The sequence below is a fragment of the Cervus canadensis genome, chromosome 4 (genome assembly GCF_019320065.1).
Source record: "Cervus canadensis isolate Bull #8, Minnesota chromosome 4, ASM1932006v1, whole genome shotgun sequence".
NCBI lineage: Eukaryota > Metazoa > Chordata > Mammalia > Artiodactyla > Cervidae > Cervus > Cervus canadensis.
In genome coordinates, this window is record NC_057389.1 from 82,633,198 (window position 1) to 82,655,709 (window position 22,512).

Below are 22,512 nucleotides of genomic sequence, written 5' to 3' on the forward strand. Positions count from 1 at the left end.
AATAAAATTAAAATATTATGTTTTTATAATAATCTGCATTACTCTCCTTAGTGGTTAAGTTAAGCAACTTTTCACACAGTTTTTTTCCATTTGCATTTCCTCTTTTCTCAGTGATTTATTCTATCCTTTACCCATTTTTTTCCTTTGTGACTGATGGTCTTCTTTGAAGTTAATTCATAGGAACTCTTCTCATATTAGGGATATCAACCTTTTGTCTGTCCTGTGTGTTTTTAAATTTTTTTATTCATTTATTTTTTCTACAATGTTAATACATTTTTATAAAGTGAAGTCAAATGTGTTTTTAAAATTATTTTGTGTATTATCGATTATACTTAGCTTTATTCCCATAATGAGCACTATCCAGAAAATTTATTCCCTATTTTAACAATATGATCATAATCAAGTCTTTTAATATAGATGGCATTTACCTTTCAATGAAGATAACTTCATTTCTTGTTTTGGATATTTATGTTTGTGCGTGCAAAGTTGCTTCAGTCATGTCCAACTCTTTGCAACCCTATGGACTGTAGCCTGCCAGGCTCCTCTGTCCACAGGATTCTCCAGGCAAGCATAGTGGAGTGGGTTGTCATGCCCTCATCCAGGGCATCATCCAGACCCATGGATCGAACCTGCATCTCCCATGACTTCTGCATTGCAGGCAGATTCTTTACCACCGAGTCACTGGGGAAGCCCTTGGATGTTTAGGGGACATCTTATTTTTTTAACACTTAAGTCTAAGAAACATAGAGTCTCCTAATTTATTGATTTAATTTAGGTTTATTATTGTGTTAACCATTCAATAGTCTGACTTTAAACATCTAAATACACTCAAACTTATGTTTTTCTTCTCCATTAATATGAACATTCAAAACAGTTGGTTTTAGCCTTTCCATGTTGTTTCAAAAGCTTTCCCAACTGAAGATCATTCAAATACTCCCCTATCATGTAATGACATTTTTCTGCTGGCATATAAGGGAATCAGCAGTAGTAGAGGCTGGATAAATGTTAGTGCAGGAAGCAGATGCTGCAAGTTAAGAAAGAGCTTCCATGCACACCCCAGTGCTTTTCAGTTATTCACTCCCTGATCACTGACCAGTAAGGGTAGAAAGAGGCTGGCAGATGTCATCAGTGAGGGCTTTTTTGTATAATCCTGGAATGAGTCTCTGTTTCACAGAAGAGGGCTTTTGAGGAGCAATCACATGGGACACAAATGTCTTCCACTCTGGGAAGTTCCTGAACTTCCGCTTCCAGAAATTCACACACCTAATTCTTACACAGGCTTTCTTCTCACCAATCCTTTAATCAGATTCCTTCCTAATTTCTTGCAACCTGGAAAACCATTAATCACCATTTATTAATGCGTACAGAAACTTACTTCATGCCATGCTGCTTTCCAGCTGGGTGGACAAAAAAGATGTACCGCATGAGGTTCAGCCCACTGTCCTACAGGACAGCCCCAGAGTTCGGGTGTGACATTGCAACAGTCTACGTGTGGTTGGTGCCAGCAAAATGCTCAGAGAAACCTATGAACCACGGCTGAATTTAATCCTCTTCAATTTTCAACTGGTCTTAGAGGCCCTCACATGAAGCAGTAGATAAGGTTTGTGGAAGAAACTTCGATGAGATAAATGTGCTCATATTTTGAGAGAATAGTATGAGAAATGTGGCCTTCAGGAGCTGTCTAGACTTAATACTGTATGTGCAAGTTCTGTTTAGTGAGAGAGTGTTTCTGGACACGTTTAGGTAGATTCCTCCCTCCCACCCTTCTTTCTTTCCTTCCATCTCCCCTTTTACCTTCCCTCCATCTATCAGAAAATATTGACAAAGCAACTATTATATACCAGGCATCGGAATGGTGGTGAGCAAGACGGACCCATCCCTTCCTTATTACCTCACATATTGGGATCCCAGTAGAACAGAATAGCACTCGATTCCTGATGAGCAGCTCTGTTTACCTGGCCGTCTGCTATTCTGAAGTCAGGTTGTATGTCTCAATCATGGCCTAGGAGAAAGCTGTTCTTTTTCAAAGGATGAAACAGTTATTTTAGAAGAGGACATGGTGAGCCTTCATAACTTCTAGGGCTTCCATTTTGATTTTCTAATCAGTTTTGCCATTGCTCCAAAATAGGATAAGATATACAGCAGTCCCTAGCCTTTTTGGCACCAGAGACTGGTTTTGTGGAAGACATCTTTTCCATGGACTGAGTGGAGGGGATGGGGATGGTTTCAGGATGATTCAAGCGCATGACATTTATCGTGTACTTTATTTCTATTATTATTACATTGTGATACATAGTGAAATAATTATACAACCCATCATAGTGCAGATCAGTGGGAGCCATGAGCTGCTTTTCCTGCAACTAAGGAGTGAGCAACCAAGATCCTCACATGTGCAGTTCATGGTAGAGTTTGAGCTCCTACAAGAATCTAATGCTGCTGCTGATAAGGCAGGAGGCAGAGTTCAGGCGGTAATGCCAGCAACGGGGAGCAACTATAAATACAGATGAAGCTTCACTTGCTTGCCCACCGCTCACCTCTTGCTGAGCGACCCATTTCCTAACAGTTGGCCCGGAGGTTGGGGACTTCTGAGATAACACACACATTCCTGATGCCCCTCTCAATTTCCTGGATCCATACAGTAGAGAGGAAAAGCTACTGGTTTGCACTCCAACCAGACCAGCTGGAGAAAACTTGGTTGCTCTGAACCATGGTCAAATTCTGTCAATCTTTGGATCAACTAGCAAAGAAGTTGGAAAGGATAACTTAAATGAAGTACATATTTTCTCCAAAATCTGAGGAACCCACTAAATGCCTTCCTTACTGGTGGAGGTCCAAGGTACAGCAAAATATTTCTTTACTTTGAAAAGAAGATCCTGACTTGTCCCAAATTACTAGATCCCCAGAAACTTCACTGAAGCAGTAGGCCCTTCATCTCTCTCTCTCTTTAATAATGTATGTGTTTCTCATCAAGAATGGCCACATCACACACTCCATGTACTGTCAGCATTGTTATTAATCTAATGAACGAGTATTATGTCCCTTGGGGAAATATAAACTTCACTGTCCCTGTGCACTAAGTTATAGAAAGCATTAGAGAGTAGTCTGATCTAGGAGAAATGTGTTCTTTGATAGTTCAGGTAAAACAAATTGTTTCCATTGCTTCATATGATAGAGTTAAAGGCATAGCTATTACCAGATCACTAGCAACCTATTAACTGTTGGATGCCATACTTATTTGTCTAAATGAAAAAAGGCCACCCCTAGAAGAGTAGCTAAAATCAAAGAAATATATAGCAATCATTTATTATTCTTTATCCTCCAGGGCCCATCTGTCATCTGCATAGGGGAGCTAAATAGGAATTGGGGGAAAATCAGCACCTCTGCATCTTCCAGGTCTTTGTTTGACAGAGATACCAATCTCCACAGTCTCACAGTAATTCAGGGTTACTTTGATTTATACTTTTGGCTTAGAGGGAGAATTTTAGAGGTTTCCATCTGGCATATTTTCCTTCTAGCCCCTTCCTCTGTGTGTCAGGAAGCCCATGTGAGAGGTCTGTGGGGTCTTAATATTTCTATTTTTAGTACATATTCAACAAGTGGAGAAATAGCACAGCATTGTGACAGAGATTGCCAGGTTTCTCCCCAAAATTTACTTCCTCTCTTCCCTCCATAAACTGTTAGGTGCTATTTGCTACCCTCCCTTGTATACAGAAATAATCCTGTAGTCAGAGTTTGCTAAAAGACTGCAAGGGTGAGATGCATACCCTTCTAAGGTTTTTGGAAACATGTCTGCCTCTTCATGTGCCTTCCTCTTCCATAGACTGGGAGCGGCTGATAAGACAGAAGAGCCCTGAGAGGGAGGGGGCCTGGGGCCTAAGGCATAAGGAGCCCTGCCTGAACTGTCATCTAAGTGAGGAACGCTGTTGTGGTTCAGCCATTATATATTTGGGAATACATATTTGTTACCATAGTCTTGTGAATACAGTGTAGAGTCAGGAGTTCACTGGTCTATCATAAGCTGACTCAAACCAAATTCATTTACAATTTTCAGAAGCTCCCACTCTTAACATGAAAATTACAATGGGTGGTGGATCCTCAGGTATTAGTGGTTTCTCAGAACTTATATCCAACCCTTCGACTCAAAAGATCTGGACATATTCTATTTTCCAAAGCAAAATCATCTTAGTAAAGATTTGCAGGTTCTTTTCTGGCAGGCAAGAAAGAAGATTTGGCTTGCAGACACTATTATAGTCTGGTCTTCTCAGAGGTGTCCAGGCTTTCCTTCATTCAAGTGACTAAAGGTGATGTACGGAGTCAGGAGACCACAGTGTTAAGTGTGTTAAGGAGACCACAGTCCTTCTTTGTAATGAATCGTCAGACATGCAGTTTTTTTGTTTGCTTGTTCTATTTTGTTTTCATATTTTTAAAACAGATCAAATGGGGTTTAGTAGGCACTTATCCATTTCACTCCTAATAATCCTATGATATGTTAGAAACCACCAACTCTCTATGGGTTAGGCCATTTAGATTACATTGCCAGTAACCAGAGCCTTACCCCAGAGCTTAAGTGACACGATGTCACCCAGGGTCCTGCTTCCCCAGTAGAATAGACTTTGTGTCATATACAGTGGTTTCTGTCTTCAGACAAATGATCATCACAGAGATCATCATTGCTACTTAATAGGATACTGCTCAAACGGATACCAAACAAAAGTCCAAGAAGGGAACTCTTGGCTGTAGATCAGTATTTCCTAATCTGGGGACTGGAGTCCTAACAGGTATGTGTAAGTAAAGACTAAACTTTCAGTGGCAAAGAAACATCATGTATGAGTGGTAGATAAAAAGGCCTAAATTATGGTCTCTTCTTGTCCATGAAGCTGAACTATATTAGGACGTACTTTACTCATTTGAGAATTGAGGACCCTCATTTATAGATTTTAATTCTTGCCTCTTTTAGTACCGAACGACCTTAAAACACCTAAAAACAATCATGCACCTTTGTGCGTGCATGGTGCTAAATTGCTTCAGTTGTATCCAACTCTTTGTAACCCCATGGACAGTAGCCCACCAGGCTCCTCTGTCCATGCGATTCTCCAGGCAAGAATACTGGAGTGGGTTGCCATGCCTTCCTCCAGGGGATCTTCCCAACCCAGGGATCGAACCCTTGTCTCCTGCATTGGCACGTGGGTTCTTTACCAGTAGCGCCACTTGGAAAGCCCAAAAATCCTCTTCAGGTAGAACCAGTTCCTGTAGTGAATATTAATTATATGTAATCCAAACAAAACTGAGACACCTCAAGGCCTGTGATGCACTCAGAAATAAGATACAATTTCCATATCCCCAATCCTTCTTTTATTGGTAAGAGAATATCAATACAATGTCTGTATACTTTGGAATGCTGAAAAGTTTGTGTAACATATAACAAAGCTTTGTAATAATCTTTTTTCTTTTATAAATATTTTCAAAGTCCATTTATCACAGCCTAGATATTGCCACTATGACATTTTGTCTCATTTCCTCTAAAAATTCAGTGAAACTCAGTTTTCACAGGGCCTTTTCTTTCTTGTTACTTCTTCATTTTCAGATATGCTTTTCTTCTAATAGTTCTTTGCCCCACTTGGATTTGAAAGACTGGGCTTCATCTTATTAACCAACTCCTTGGTCCATGTGCTGAGCAGGGGGAATTTAGCACATCCTAGAAGGCAAGAGGGAGGGAAGGCTTTGTCTATTTCTATATTTTAATTTTGTCGGTCATATAGTATTATCTCACATTTTTCAATATGTTTTCATTTTATAATAGTCTGAAAGGCTCAAAACTAACAGTGATTATTCCATGGGAGAAGAACTGTGGGACAGTGAGAATTCCAGGGACAGAGGGGCCTGGCAGGCTACCCTCCATGGGCTCTCAAAGAGTCTAACACAAATGAGTGAGTAATGCTTTCACTGTCAACACTTTCTGGAGGGATTTGGGCAAAGTCAGATATTGAACAGACAATTACAAATAACAACTAGATCACAGAAGGCTATGAGTAGAAAATCAGGTACTATTCTGGCTCAGAGAAATGAGACCTAATGGTCAACTTATGCTGAAGGAAGGGAAGAAGCATGTGTCATGAATAAGTAGGAGTTATCTAAGTTAATATGCAGAATAGGAGGGGGCATGTTTCCACCAGAGGGAACAGCATGTGTAGTCCTAAGGCTAAATAAGTTATATGTTTTAAGAACTGAGAAAGGTCCAAAAAGGAAAAGCAGAAGGTGATGAGACCGAAAATATGAAGTGACTGAATCACACAGGGCTTTTAGGTTGTGTTAAAGAGATCAAATTTTGGTCCTTGAACACTAGGAGGCCACTGAAGGATTTTAATCAGAAGATAGTGTTTTCATTTGAAATCACCACACTGTCTCCAGAGTGAAACCCAGATTGAAGTGGAGACAAAGCAAACACAAGACAGGTGAGTGGTGTTACAGTGTCTTCAGTGAAAGACAAATGCATTGGATTATGGCTAGAAGACTTGGGGAGAGTAAATGAATTTTGGAGCTGTTTAAAAGGAAAGAAATGTTATGACAATGTCTGATTGCATGTTGGTGACAAAAAAAGACTAATGAATCAAGGATATCTGCTTGGGCTCATGGTTTGAGTACCTGGATGATGGACCATGTTAGCGCTTACTCACCTGGAAAATTCTGCAGGAGCATCCCTATTTCCTATGCGTATACTACTGACACCTAAGATGGAAGCACTGGTAATGTGACATATTCATCTCGTCTCTCTTTAGATAAATCTTTTGAGATTTAACTTACAATAAATTTCACCAACGTTAAGTGCACAATTCGAATCAGTTTTGAGAAATACAGTCATGTCACTGGTACCATAATCATGATAAGGAACATTTCCATCACTCAGGAAAGGGCTTTCACACCACTTTGCCCTCTGTGCCCTCAGGCCAGTCCTGGCTCCTGGTATTGATCTGCTTTCTATCACTTTGCCTTCTTTAAACTTTCATATAAATGAAAGCTTCTTTCCTTTAGAACAATGCTTTTGAGATTCATACACATTGTTGCATGTATCAGCAACATATTTGTTGCTGCAAATGTTTGCTTCATTTTATTCCCTGAGGGAAATTCCACCATAAAGATACAGTAAAATTTGTTTATCCATTGAGCTGTCGATGGTCATATGGGTGTTTTTTTCCCCCAGTTTGGAGCTATTATGGATAAAAAGTTGGTATGAAAATTCCAATAGTCTTTTGTATACACATGTATCCATTTCTCTAGTAAATACTTAGAAATTGGGTCACTGGTGTGTGCTCAGCAGTTCAGTTGTGTCCAACTCTTTGCAACCCCATCTACTGTAGCCCACCAGGCTCCTCTGTACATGGAATTCAACAGGCAAGAATACTGGAGTGCGTAGCCATTTCCTTCTCCAGGGGATCTTCCTGATCCAGGGATCAAACCTACATCTCTTGTGTCTCCTGCAATGGCATGAACATTCCTTACCACTGTTTCACCTCTGTTATCAGGTTGCATGATAAATGTATATTTAAGAAACATCAGAAGCTATCAATTTTTTTCCAAAGTGGCTGTATCATTTTGCATTCACATCAGTAATGCAAGAGAGTTCCAGTTGTTCCACACTCTAGCAAATATTTTGCATTATAGATATTTAATTTTTTTTTCATTCTAATGGGTATATAGCATCAACTACCTGTAGTTTTAATGTTTATTTCTCTAGTTGTTAATGATGTTGGATATCCATGTATAAAAATAGGAAACTTTACTTCAGCTCATCTACTGAAATTAGATCAAAGTGGATCACAGACCTTAAAGTCAGAAGAAAACCTTTAAAACTTCTAGAAGAATATGTAGGAGAAAGGCATTTGATATTGGGTTATGCAAAAATGTCTTGGGAAACCAAGAGGACAAACTATAAAGGACAAGCTAATAAATTAGACTTTATTAAAAGTTTATTAAATTAGACTTTATCAAATTTAGAAGCATTAGCTTCTCAAAAGACATTGTTTAGTAGATGGAAGGGCAAGCCACCAACAAGGAGAAAATATTTACAAAACATGTATCTGCTAAGGGAGTCTCTCTCCTTCTCCTTCTTTCCCTCTTTTCCTCTTTTTGTTTGCATGGGTTGTGATGTAAATTCTGCTGTCCTTCTTACCTTTGTTTCTCTACATAATGTTTGTTTTCCTCTGATCACTTTTGAGATTTTCTATTTCCACTTTTTATTTTTAGCAATTTGCTTAAGATATGTGTTGGCATAGTTTTTATTAGGTATGCTCTGCTGGCATGTATATGTTATGGTGGTGGTGGTTTAGTCACTAGGTCGTGTCCGATTCTTACAACCCCATATGTTTATAGTTTTCATTAAATTTGGACTATTTTCAGCCTTCTTTCATCAAATAATTTCTCTTCCCACATCAATTTCTTCTCTCTTTCCAATTACTCATATGTTGGATCATTTGTTATTCCCAATAGTTCAAGTCACTTCTATTTTTCTTTCTGTGCTTCACATGGGATAGTTTCTATTGCTATGTCTTCAAATTCACTAATATTTTTTTTTCTGAATAGGCAAATCTCCTTTTAACATCCATTGTGTTTTCTTATTTGAAATATTATATTTTTAACCTCTAGAATTTCCAATTAGTTCTTTTTAATTTTCCTCATCAGGTTTAGTTTTCCTCTATCTTCTCATAAGGTTACAGAGTATCTATAATAGCTGTGTTAATGATTGTGTTGGCTCATTCTACTACTTCTGGCATGTCTGGATCTGTTTTTACTAATTGATTTTCTTCCTTGTTATGGGAAACATTTTTCTGCTTTATGCATGCCTGGAATTTTTTTATTGGCTGCAAGAGAATGAGAATTTTACATCCTTGCCGCTTATTATTATTATTCCTTTAAATACAATGGACTCTACTCTAGCAGGCAATTAAGTTACTTGGAATCAGATGGATCATTTTGAGGCTGACTTTTAAGGATGGTAGGAATGGGCTCAGATCAATTTTAATTATTAGTCTAATTTAGCTCCACTGCTAAGTGGATCATTTTATCAGAGTACTATCAAATGCCCCTGGCATTTTGAAGTTCTTCCACTCCAGCTGGTGGGAATACACAGAACTTGCAGTATTGTTTACCCTAGTGCTTTTTGCCTCCCCCCGCCCTAGATGGCGTGCAGTTTCTTTACACACACACACACACAAATCAGAGCACAAACAATTATTTCAAAGTTCACTCAGCAAACACTCAGTGTCCTTTTCCTCTGGGTAATTGTAAGGATTTGTCCACAAATTCTTTGACATTCCTCCCATCAAATGGTGGACCTTAGTTCTCTTCCTTTAGAGTCTGAGTGACCCATGTTGGACAAATAGATTATAGCAGAAGTGATGGGGTTTCACTTCTGTGGTTAGGCTGTTACAATACTGTGGCTTCCCTCTTGCCTGTACTCTTGTTTATTCTTGGATAACTGCTCTGAGGGAAGCCAGAACCTTTAGGCCTAGTCAGATCATCAGTGACTGTAGCCTATAGCTCAGGCCAGCACTTTAGTTGCAATTTTATGAGAAATCTGGAGCCAAACTACGTAGTTAAGCCCTTCCTAGATTCTTAACACTAAAGAGACTGTGTGGGATGATAAATGTTTATTTCTTTAAATGATAAGTTTTGGGGTAATGTTAGTTACGTAATGGGCTTCCCTGGTGGCTCAGATGGTAAAGAATCTTCCTGGAATGCAGCAGACCTGGGCTCCATTCCTGGATTGGGAAGATCCCCTGAGGAGGAAATGGCAACCCACTCCAGTATCCTTCCTGGAGAATTCCATGGACAGAGGAACCTTGTAGGCTATAGTCCATGGGGTCTCGGAGTCAGATACAACTGAGCAACTAACACTTACTTACCCTATGTAGCAACAGATAGCTAATACAGATGTTGGTACTTCAAAGTAGGTGTTGCTGTATCAACAGCTTAAATTTTAAGAATGATTCTGGAGCTGGGCAGGGGCATTGAGGAGGGTATCACTCACTAAAAACCTAAAATACTTTGAAGAAGAAGCTTTTCTTGAGGTTTTATTTTGAAATAATTTTTGCTCAGAAAATTTGTAAAACTAATACAGATATTTTCTTTTCATCCTTCTTCCACTTTTACCAATGATAATGTCTTATACCATAGTATATTACCAAAACCAAGAAATTGACATTAAGTTCCAAATAGGAAAAGGAGTATGTCAAGGCTGTATATTGTCACCCTGCTTATTTAACTTATATGCAGAGTACATCATGAGATACGCTGGGCTGGATGAAACACAAGCTGGAATCAAGATTGCCAGGAGAAATACCAATAACCTCAGATATGCAGATGACACCACCCTTATGGCAGAAAGTGAAGAAGAACTAAAGAGCCTCTTGATAAAAGTGAAAGAGGAGGCTGAAAAAGCTGAAAGCTCAGCATTCAGAAAACCAAGATCATGGTATCTGGTCCCATCATTTCATGGCAAATAGATGGGCAAACAGTGGAAACAGTAGCAGACTTTATTTTTGGGGTTCCAAAATCACTGCAGATGGTGACTACAGCCATGAAATTAAAAGACGCTTACTCCTTGGAAGGAAATTTATGACCAACCTAGACAGCATATTAAAAAGCAGAGACATTACTTTGCCAACAAAGGTCTGTCTAGTCAAGGCTATGGTTTTTCCAGTTGTCATACATGGATGTGAAAGTAGGACTATAAAGAAAGCTGAGCACCAAAGAATTGATGCTTTTGAACTGTGATGTTGGAGGAGACTCTTGAGAGTCTCTTGGTCTGCAAGGAGATCCAGCCAGTCCATCCTAAAGGAAATCAGTCCTGAATATTCAATGGAAGGACTTATATTGAAGCTGAAACTCCAATACTTTGGCCACTTGATGTGAAGAAATAACTCATTTAAGACCCTGATGCTGGGAAAGATTGAAGGTGGGAGGAGAAGGGGATGACAGAGGATGAGATGGTCGGATGGCATCACCGACTCAATGGACATTAGTGTGAGTAAACTCCGGGAGTTAGTGATGGACAGGGAGGCCTGGTGTGCTGCAGTCCATGGGGTCACAGAGTCGGACACGACTGAGCAACTGAACTGAACTGACTGAATGTCTTATACATGGTATACTACCAAAAACCAAAAGAAACTGACACTGGTACAATATCATTAAGTAAACTACAGACCTTACTTGGATCCTGTGTGTATATGTGTGTGTGTGTGTGTGTCTGTGTCTGTGTGTCTGTGTGTAGGTCTATGAAATACTATCATGTATAGATTTATGTAACTACAATCATGATTAAGACACAGAACTGTTTCCATTATCATAATAAAACTCCCTTTGCCATTTACTGAGAGACACAAACACCTCCAAAACATAACCCTTGGCAGCCACTGATATGTTCTCTGTTACTATGATTTTGTCATTTTAAGAATAATATGTAAATAGAATCATATAGTATGCAACATTTTGAATGATTTTTTCATTCACCATAATATCTTTGAGATCCATTCTCTAGTTCATTCAGTGTATGAGGGTTCCAGTTGATTCCACACCCTTGTCCTCATTTGAAGTTTTCAATATTTTGTATGTTAGCCATTCTAATAGGCATGTGATAATATTTACTTATGCTTTTAATGTCTATTTCCTTCCCTGGTGGCTCAGAGGTTAAAGTGTCTGCCTGCAATGTGGGAGACCTGGGTTTGATCCCTGGGTTGGGAAGATCCCCTGGAGAAGGAAATGGAAACCCATTCCAGTATTCTTGCCTGGAGAATGCCATGGATGGAGGAGCCTGGTGGGCTACAGTCCACGGGGTCACAAAGAGTCAGACACGACTGAGCGACTTAACTAACTTTCTCTACCAATTGGACTTCCCTTGTGGCTCAACTGGTAAAGAATCTGCCCACAATGCAGGAGATCTGGGTTCAATCCCTGGGTTGGGAAGATCCCCTGGAGAAGGGAAAGGCTACCCACTCTAGTATTCTGGCCTGGAGAATTCCATAGACTGTACAGACCATGGGGATGTAAAGAGTTGGACACGACTGACCAATTTTCACTTTCTCTACCAATTAATGCTGTTTAATATCTTTTCATATGCTTATTGGTTCTGCATATTCTTGCTTTTCAAGTCCTTTGTCCGTTTTCTAGTTGGATTGTTTTCTTAGTAGTTATTTCAAAGAGGTTTTTTTTTTTTTTAATATTCTGAATATAAATCCTTTGTCAGAAACATGGTTTTCAAATATCTTCTCCGAGTTTATGGCCCATCTCTTATTAGGATCTTTTTCAGAGAAAAAAAACTTTGATTTTGATGAATTCCAATCTACATTTTAAAATTAATTTATTTTTATTTTAAAAATTATTATTACTGTTATTCTACCGATTCTGTGCTTAGGGTTATATCTAAGAACTCCCTGTTTAACTCTAAGTCATGAAGACTAATGATTATGTTCTATGCTTCCTTCTAGAAGTTTTGTGTTTATTAGTTTTTACATTTTACATTGAGATCTATGATCCATTTTGAGTTAGTATTTGCGTAAGGGATGAAATTCCATTAGGAATTTTTTAATTATTTTTTTTGTTTCTAGTGTCCAGTTTTTCCCAGTCCATTTGAAAAGACTACCCTTTCTCCACTGAATTACTTTTGTACCTTTTCCAGAAATTAGCTGTGTGCTTATGTGAAAATATTTCTAGATTCTTTATTCTGATCCAATAATCTATGGAATACCATAATCTATTGGTAACTGTTGTTGTTTAGTCACTAAGCCATGTCTGACTCTTTTGTGACCGCATGGACTATAGTCCACCAGGCTCCTCTGTCCATGGGATTTCCAAATGGAGTGGGTTGCCATTTCCTTCTCCAGGGCAACTTCCTGACCAGGCATCAAACCGGTGCCTCCTGCATTGGCCGGCAGATTCTTTACCGCTGAGCCACTGGGGAAGCCCTGCTGGTTACCGTGCCTATAGAGAAAACCTTAATATCAGACAGTAATAGGTCCTCAGACTTTGTTCTCTTTTGCCAATTTTCCCACTATTTTTGTTCTCTTTCCATATATATTTAAATTTCAGCTTCATATTTATAAAATAATCCTTCTGGGATGTTGATAAGAATTTCTATCAAAAAGATAATTTGGACTGAATTGTCACCTTTAGTATGTTTATTCTTCCAACCTGTGAACCCAATGTCTCTTCATTTATATAGGCCTTTATTAATTTTTTTTAATGTTTTATGGTCTTCAGCATATAGATCCTATACATGTTTGATTAAACTTATACCTAAATATTTCATTATTTTGGAGCTAATGTAAATGTTATCAAATTTTAACTTTTAGTTTCCAATTTGTCACTAGTATACAGAAATTTGGTTGATTTCTGGTGTTAAGTTTGTATCCTGTGATCTTGCTTATTACTCTAGGAATTTTTCAATGTTTATTTTGAGGATTTTCTATATAGACATTTCATTGGTAAACAGGGACAGTTTTATTTATCTTTTTCCATTTTGTATTGCTTTTCTTTTTCTTGCTTTATTGTACTAGTTAGAATTCCCCGTACTGTGCTGAACAGGAGTAGTGAGTGGACATCCATGCTTTGGTCTCAGTTTTAGAGTGATACCATTCAGTTCTTCACACTTAGGTGCAATTTTAGAAAACAAATATTCTGTACCCAGTTGAAGAATTTCCCTTCCCTTGCTATTCCAGTTTGCTAAGGGTTTTAATCATGAATGGATATCGAATTTTGTAAAATGCCTTTTCTGCATCAGTTGGTATAGTCATGTGGTTTTCTTCTGTAGCCTGTTTTTATGGTGGATTACATTGATTGATTTTGGAATATTGAACTAGCCTTGCATTTCTTAAATAAACCTCACTGGTCATATTACATTATTCTTCTTATATATTGCTGGATTCAATTTGCTAATATTTTGTTGATTTTGCATCTATATTCATGAGATATATTGGTCTGTATTTTCCCTTTTTGTACTGGCTTTGTCTGGTTATGATATAAGGGTAATGTCAGCCTCATAAAATTAGTTGCAAAGTGTGGTCTTCTATTTTCTGGAAAAGATTATGTAGAATTGGTGTTACTTTAAAAACAAATGTTCAGTAGAATTAACCACTGAAACCATCTGGAACTAGATATTTCTTTTTTGAAAGTTTTTTAACTACAAATTTAATTTGTTTAATACCTTAAAAAAGCTTTTAGTTGAAGCCATATGACATTTGGTAAAGCTATAGGTAAGGGTTTGTAGGAAAGTGAGGTAAATATTATAGAAAACTAAAGGAAAAGGAATCCTTTTTATTTAGGAACAGCATTGTCTGCAGCAGGAAAATGTACTGGTTCATCAACCTAAGAAGACTTCCAAAAAATGTTGAAGGTACTACCTGGTTTATTTCTTCTTATAGAAAATGTTAAAGAAGAGAGATAAACTGAATAAACACTGTTAATAAAACCCAGCTATATCTTGATGACTCTGAAAAATTTCAGACTTTTTCTGGAAAATAATGCTGAATAATTAAAATCAAGTAATTATTTTAACAATTAAAATAGTTAAGATCAAATTGCATCAGATCAAAGAAGAGGTACAGAGCACTTTCAGGAAACCAGGATCTAATGATGAAGCCAAAGGTTTGGTTTTAAAGTCCCTTATTAAGATTACATGTGGCCACTCAGAGTTTCTTAGAGTGCAGGCCCTTGAAAGTGTTTCAACGTGTATCTTCCAGATCCTTTCAGTCAAACAATAGGCCTCCTAAGAAGGCTAAGAGTGCTGTCTCTAACAGTTTCACCAGAAACTCAAGGTAGGGAAGTTTAAGCTTATGGAGGTTTGAGGGTATGCCTGTGTCTAATGAAGTGACCCCCATTAAAGATTTACAGAAGACACAAAGTTTGAAAAATAGAATTACATTTGCAGAAATATTTCTGGCCAAAAGGGGGCAGAGATTATATAAAATGATATGAAGTTGGAACCATGAATTCTACTGTCAGGACATCAAGTGAGAAAAGTTCTCAGCTGCAAATTCTTACTACCTTTCATGAAAATGGAAGGATGACTCAAAGGGTAGATACGAGTTCTCAGAGGGTAGAGCCCAGAGCTATGGAGAGTTATTCTCAGACCTTCAGACATAGTCAAAGAACTTTATATTTTGACAACAGGATTTCAGAATTGCTGTGAACAAGTGCCTTCTTTTCTTCCTTTTGAGCATAAATGTCTATAGCAATTATCCTCTGCTTGTTCTACCACAATATAGTGGAGGTATTGAGAGGCAGATAAATTGCTCCTTTAGATTCACAAATGTATATATTGAGAGAAGGACTAAATTCAAGGAGCTCTCCTTAATGAACTTTGAGCTAATGTTCAATAAGATGAACCTTTTGATAGGAGACTTCCTCTAAGTCAATGTATTTTACACATGAAGGGAGTGCAGATAACTTTTTGCCAGAGGTCATAAGTGCCTTCTTACGGTCTTAAAAATATGTTCATAAATTCTTCGCTACTTCTCCCTTTGAGTGTGAGCTGGATGTAGTGATTTGCTTCTAATGAAGAGAATATGGTGGAAATAATGGTATGTCATCTTCAATATTAGGTTATAAAAAGACCATCGCTTCCAGTTTTGGTGCAGTATCTCTCCTGTATCACTTGTTCAGAGGCAACACATGCAATGAGAGGCCCTATGGAGAAGTCAATATGACAAAGATTCCTGTCAACTGTTACAAGACTTTGAAAATAGAACCTCTATCTTTATTAAGTCTTCAGAAACCATAGTCTTGATCAGCAGTTTGACTGAAATGTTGTGTGCAACCCTGAGCAGAAATATTCAGTTTCGCTACTTCTAGATTCCTGGTCCTCAGAAACCATGTGAGATATAATGTTTGTTGTTTCAAACTGCTAAGTTTGTTATGCAGCAATAGCTAATCACTACACTCTCTATGTGGGCTTCCCGGGTGGCACTAGTGGTAAAGAACCCACCTGCCAATGCACGAGACGTCAGAGACGTGAGTTCGATCCCTGGGTGGAGACGATCCCATGAAGGACGGCATGGCAACCCACTCCAGCATTCTCGCTTGGAGAACACCATGGACAGAGGAGGCTGGGGGACTACAGTCCATAGGGTCGCAGAGTCTCACACAACTGAAGTGACTTAGCATGCATGTACACTCTCTATGCTACTCTCTCCTCTCTGGTATATGGTGGCCTGTAAATTCTAGCCATCTTGCTCTGTCTTCTCAACTCAGCAAGTCTTCAGGACTCTTTAGATTTCTCTTCCCTGTGCTGAAGCTTCTAGGTTGCTACTAGGTAGTATGCTGGGGAAAACAGTGCTTTTTACATTTCGTCTGTTTTCTAATTGCTTAAGACGAGAGTTAAATCTGGTTCCTGTTACTCTATCACAGCCAGAACTAGCTTAAGTCTTGATTTCGATTTACATGTGAGTGCTACCGGGAGTTGATATCCTCATGCAGCTCAGTGAAAGGGTTCTTTGTATTTTCCTAAGATTTTAAGGGTTTTTTGGAGTCAGGAAAGGATTTGAGACTAGCTTTAGGTCGTGAGAGGCTTAGGGCCAATGAATGAAGAAAATGATGAAGAGCTGAAGGCCTCAAAGTCAACTTTCTACATAGAGAAGCATGGGTTATAAAATGCAACATGTGAGCACCCAGTGTATAAGAACAGTTGGTTCCACTTACTCTGATACTTTGTCACTTACCTCCACCCCATAAAAGAGGGCTTGGTTGACGCTAGCTACCATCTGGTGACATATGTAGTGACCTGTCTAACCAACATATTTTTCCCAGCTGCTCTTTTCTTCCTCTAGAGTTGGTAATGCACACACATGTCACAGTCCTGCCTTTTCTCCTCTATTTCATCATGTACAATCCAATTAATTCCAAATCAGGCTAGTTCTTTCTTTTTCACGTACATACATACTCAAATCCAATTTAACTGATGCTCTTATTTGCACCTCTTAAATCTCTTCTACTTAATCAAAAAATCTTCACACAGGTCATTTCTCTCTCAGACTTACTCTCTAAGATAGATAAATCATGCTGATAGTAACTGATCACCAACAGATATAGCCTTGTAATTCTGGATCAAGGAATTGGAATCAAATACCACACAGAAATCAATCTCTATCATCTTCTAAAGCATCTTAGAGAATTTCCTGAGAATTTCCACACGCATTTGGTAGATAAATCTCTGTATTAGACAGGGTGATGTAAAGAAAGATATACAAAAGAAATAATTCCTACCTTTCCAGAAAATTGATAGTCTAGTAGAAGAAATATTTACACGAGTCATTACAACCCAAATGATTTATAAAAGCCTTTGAAAATAGACAAATAAATTATAACAGTATTTCAAATAGGAGAAAGAGTAGAACCAGCTGGGAGTTAGGCAAACTTTTCTGTAACAATCAGTATTAACCTTTACTGTAAGGAATTGGAATGGTTAATGGCTGTTATACAGTTGGAGAAAAGAAAAGGGAAAGATGAGAACTTACATAGGCAATCTGTGCTTTTAAATATATTTAATCATACAGCTCATCTAGTTTTAAGGAATCACAAATGTACTCCAATAAATACACACAATTCAATATGCCTTCCTTCTACAGCTTTACATTTTTGTTGACGTTTTGGTTAAAATTACATGAGAAACACTTTAAGATTCAAATCCTTGTGGAGGTGTTTCGTTGAAACTAACCTTCAGTGTTAAAAATTTGCTTTATTTCTTAAAAATAAACTGCCTCTGATTTCTTGCCTAGTTTTAAGTCCATATAATTGAGTCCCATAAAAATGAGGGTGTAGGCGCCTAAGCAAACCAGATACTTCTTGAGTGTCTGGAAACCCACACCCACCCTAGTTACTCCAGCTCTAGAGATTTTACAAGACAAGGTCTGGAGACAGACACACCTAGAGTGTCTTTGTGCTTGTTTTGAAATTCTGGACAACTCAAAGAAAGTATTCTAGGACCCTGCTTATTCAAACAATGGGTTTCCTTTGAAATAAGATCATCTGCCTCCCTCAAAGACAGAGTAGTCACCTTTGACACTAAGAACAGAAGGTAAAACAACAAAGGATGTGGGGAACCAACCTCAGTGCTGGAATTTTAAAAAACTGATTTGCATTAACTCTTATTTACAGGCGTCTGGCCTAGTTCGGAGGCTGCAAATGGCAGGTTAGATCAATCACCCTGGAGCCTGATGTGAAAGTTTTGATGTGACTAAGAGAAAGGTGCAGAGCAGGGAGTAGGAACTATGAAGAGCTGTCACAGAGGAAGCAAGAATATTTAAGGTTGAACTGCCCTTCAAAGACAGGAGTAAAAACATCTTTCTTTTTTTAAAGGAACAACAACAAAAAGGTAAAAAGGGCAAAATAAACTCACTCGGCTTGAGATCTTTAGACTACAGTATTTAATGCTGGTTTCTTTAATCTCACCGTTATTTGGAGTGTGTATGGGGGGGCGGGGGGAAAACTGATAGCACTGACGAATGGAAAGCCAGGAAGATAAGGTGGGACAGGGGGCTCTGAAATGTCAGGGTGTCCACTGTCCTGGGAACCTTTGAAGCACACTCCATGACGAATTACATTATCTCCAGACTTAGAAGACTCCTGGAGACAAAGATGGGAAGACAAATCAAAGGTCGTTGGCAAATGGGGCCGCTGCTTTGTGCTCAAGTCTGCACTAAATTTGGCTTTGTGTGCCGCGCGGATGGGTGGAGAACTCCCCCGAAGGAGGAACCCCTTGTAAAGGGGTGAGGTGGGGAGGGGACGGCCCTTCTACCTGCACACACCTCAGCAGGGAGAAGGAGGTGCCGCGTAGGGATGCAAATCCGCCTCCCGGAATGGCCAATCAGGAGGCAGGTAAGGGAATTTGGGTCCCCACCCCACCCCAACCGCGCGTGTGAGCACGTGTGCAGTGTTCTGGGACCTTTGTCCCGCAAAGTCACGCTTGGCGGGCGCCCCTTCGTTCCTTTTTCTCGTCGGATCTGCCTCAGTCTTTTTTTTTTTTTTCTCTCTCTCTCCACACCCACCTCACGAGTAGTGTCTTCCCCTCATCCCCTTCCAAATTCCCTGCCGCGCCGCGGCGGGTGGGATCCCGGAGCCAGTCCCGAGGAGGGTGCGGAGCTTAGCACACGCCCGGCTGCCGGGACTGTGGCACGGGCCCCTGGCAGTTCCGCGCGGGTGCCGGCGACGAGCCTCGGCTCGGACACCGCGGCGCTCCTGCCCGCGCGGGGCCGTCCTCCGCCCGTCCTGAGGCAGCGCTGCCCGCCTTGCGCCTGCCGGCTGTCGGCTGACCGTGGCGGGGCTGTCCTGAGGGGCTCCGGAAACTCCTGCGACGGCCAGAACACAGAAACTAAGACTGCTCACCTAATTCGCCGGGGAGCCGGGGCGCTGCGGGGCCGCGGCGCTGCCTGCCCCCGCTCCTCCCCCACCCCACCCCCACCCGTGCTCCGGCGGCCGCTCGGAGTCACAGAGCACCCCCACCCCACCCCCCGGCAGACAAAGGGCCTGGGCAAACTCGCCGCCCGGCCTCCCTGCGCTCCGGGAGGCGGCGGCGGCGGCGGAGGCGCCGGCGGTGGATCGCGCAAAAGGAGGCGCGCGCGCGGCCGGGAGCGCGGTCTGGGGAAGAGCCGCGAGATGCGCCTGACTCACATCTGCTGCTGCTGCCTCCTCTACCAGCTGGGGGTCCTGTCGAATGGGGTCGTTGCAGGTAAGTTCTTCCGTGACTTTGAGCTTGCTTTTCCAACTTCCCCAGCCAGAGACCGGGAACGCACGGGTCGCCAGGGCTGGCGCAACTGTGCGCAGTGAGCAGGGCTTAGCCGGCAGCAATTAAAAAAAAAAAGAAAAACCAGCGTGCGGGTGCTGGGCAGAGGGCTCCTGAGCGAAGCGTACTTCTTGTGGCCTCATGTCAACAACGTGAAATGCTTAGTTTTCCTCTCCTGAGAGTTAATAAGATGTGCAAAGGTACGTTTACAGCACCTGGAGGAAATCTGGGAAGTAAAGAAATTGATAGCGCTGCCTTGCTCTGGCAGATACTGAAGGAAATTTTTTAATTGTGCTGGAGTCTTTGCACCGGTTTTCTTTTCTGCAACTAAGTGCTGTCACCAAACTTTGCAGCCCCGCTTTCCCCCTCCCCCCGCCCCGATAATCGTACTTTTATTTTGAAAATGCTGGGGTCTGTAATCTGATCGCCACACTTAAGGGGTTGTAAGTTTCTGGGGCTAGACGGGTGGTCTCCAGCGCGTTAGCCGTGAGCCCTGTGTGCGGAGTGTGAACTCTGGGATGCTTGTGCTCCTGAGACCGCGGCTCTTTAAGCCCTGCACTTCTGTCTGCCCCGCCCGCAGGGCTGCAGTTCGCCCCCGACCGCGAGGAGTGGGAAGTCGTGTTTCCTGCACTCTGGCGCCGGGAGCCGGTGGACTCGGCCGGCGGCAGCGGGGGCAGCGCGGACCCAGGCTGGGCGCGCGGAGCCACGGGCGGCGGAGGCGTCAGGGCGCCGGCAGCCAGCAGCTCCCGCGAGGTGCGCTCCGTGGCCCCGGCGCCGCCTCAGGAGCCCGTGGAAGGCGGATCTGAGCCGCGGCCCCAACCCCCGCCGCCCGGGGGCGAAGAGGATGAGGAGCTCGAGTCTCATGAGCTGCCGCGGGGATCCAGCGGGGCTGCCGCCCTGTCCCCGGGCGCCCCGGCCTCGTGGCAGCCGCCGCCCCCGTCTCCGCCCCCAACCCAGCCAGCCGAGCCGGACGGCGACGAAGTTCTGCTGCGGATCCCGGCCTTCTCCCGGGATCTCTACCTGCTGCTCCGGAGAGACGGCCGCTTCCTGGCGCCGCGCTTCGCTGTGGAACAGAGGCCGAGTCCGGGCCCGGGCCCCACGCGGGCGGCAGCCGTCCCGCGCCCTCCCGCGCCGCCTGACGCCGCCTGCTTCTACACCGGGGCTGTGCTGCGGCACCCCGGCTCGCTGGCCTCTTTCAGCACCTGCGGGGGTGGCCTGGTAAGCGCCTTTCCTTCCCCAGCTCTCCTCTTCCCCCTGCCACCCCTCCCTCTCCCCTTGTAGACCAGGCAGATTTGCCTGCACCTCATCCCGTTCAGAGCGCGCCCTGAATACACCACCCAAGAGCCTCCACTGTTTACCGCCCACGGAACACCTCCAGGGCCGTCGGTGAATCCTAAATCTAATTGAGTGGATAATAGCCTTCTGCTAGATGCTTATAAATTTTTTTTGGAATTACTAGGTAACACTGTCTCCTTGCAACCCTTCCCACTGGTTTTGTTTCTGCTTTTCAAAATAAGCCCACCACGTGGTGTCTTTCAGGAGATTGGGAGATAACAGGTCGGGTTCACTGCTCAATCTCCTCCTTGGTCCCCCCACCCCCAGTTTCTCATCTATTATCTCATAGTTTTGTTTTGTTTTTTTTCTCATGTCCTACTTCAAAGTTGTCAGAACAGTTCCCCAGGGAGTTATATTCTGACAGCTGTCTGGAATTTAAACACATCCACGCTCACGCAGGACACCTGTTCACTGTTCTTGTGAGAAACGAGTGGAGGAGTTAAGTCAGAGGCCGCGAGCAGCTGACTAATGGATGACAGGAGAATCCAATCAGAACTTGAAGGGTTATGGTTCTATGATTTAACATTTCTAAGGTTTACATACTATTTGGACATAGTGTCTTTTCCTTTTTTCCACTCCAGGGAGAGTAGCGCGGATGAGAGCCTGGCTCAGAGGCCAGTTGGAACTAGAAAATAAAAGCCATTTGCTCTGTCTGAACAATAGGGATTATCATTCGATTTCCACCCCCTCTGTTTTGACCCAGGGTTTGGGATAATTGTTACCTCCTGTTAAGTTGGCCTTTGCTTTGTGGTAGACATAACATGCAATGTAGAATTAACCATTGCTATACATCCATTGCAGTGGTGTTAAGTACATTCACCTTGTGTGGCCGTCATCACTGTGAACTTTAATATTTCTTTAAGACAAAATCCACAAAATATCATAAACACCCATGTGATTTGTGTCTTCATTTTGATATTCCAATTGAGCCATTGGTGAGATCCACAAGGACTTCTCTAAGAGCAACCTGCTCATTTGGAGAAAAATTCAATAGTAATGGACAGCAGAAAACATCAACACAGTCAAAGCCACCCAAAGCCATGAGGTGGAAAAAGATGGTTTAAAATCCAAGCAAAATGAAACTGGGAATTTTTACCTATGCCCTTCTAAGGTCCCATAGCAAAAGTGATGTAAAATGCTGAATAGGGCTATATTTTGGCAGATGTTCATAATGATGAATATTCAAATATGGACATTTTTAGCCATAAGTGAAAAAAATGACATAGAAAAATTACATGAAATACTTAAAAAAATGTTTTTTGTGGAACTAATGTTTGAATACTTCACTGGGGGAGACATTCTGTAGGGATTTCATTGTCCACTGGTTTTTGGCCAGGGATTAAATAATTACATATAGAAAGTTCCTGATGCAGTAGAAGCAATAGGGGATAAAGCATTTCACTGTTGAAATG

General features: G+C 41.5%; 1 protein-coding gene across 2 annotated transcripts in view; it reads left to right on the forward strand.

Annotated features, from left to right (window-relative positions):
* The first annotated feature begins 18,981 nt into the window (after window positions 1-18,981).
* Window positions 18,982-22,512, forward strand: part of ADAMTS19 (ADAM metallopeptidase with thrombospondin type 1 motif 19) — a 261,654-nt gene continuing 258,123 nt past the window's right edge. For both annotated transcript variants that reach the window (XM_043465964.1, XM_043465966.1), the window contains exons 1-2: window positions 18,982-19,711; window positions 20,346-20,983. In XM_043465964.1, coding sequence (XP_043321899.1) covers window positions 19,639-19,711; window positions 20,346-20,983 — 711 coding nt within the window. In that variant the 5' untranslated portion in view covers window positions 18,982-19,638. The remainder of the gene's footprint in view (window positions 19,712-20,345; window positions 20,984-22,512) is intronic.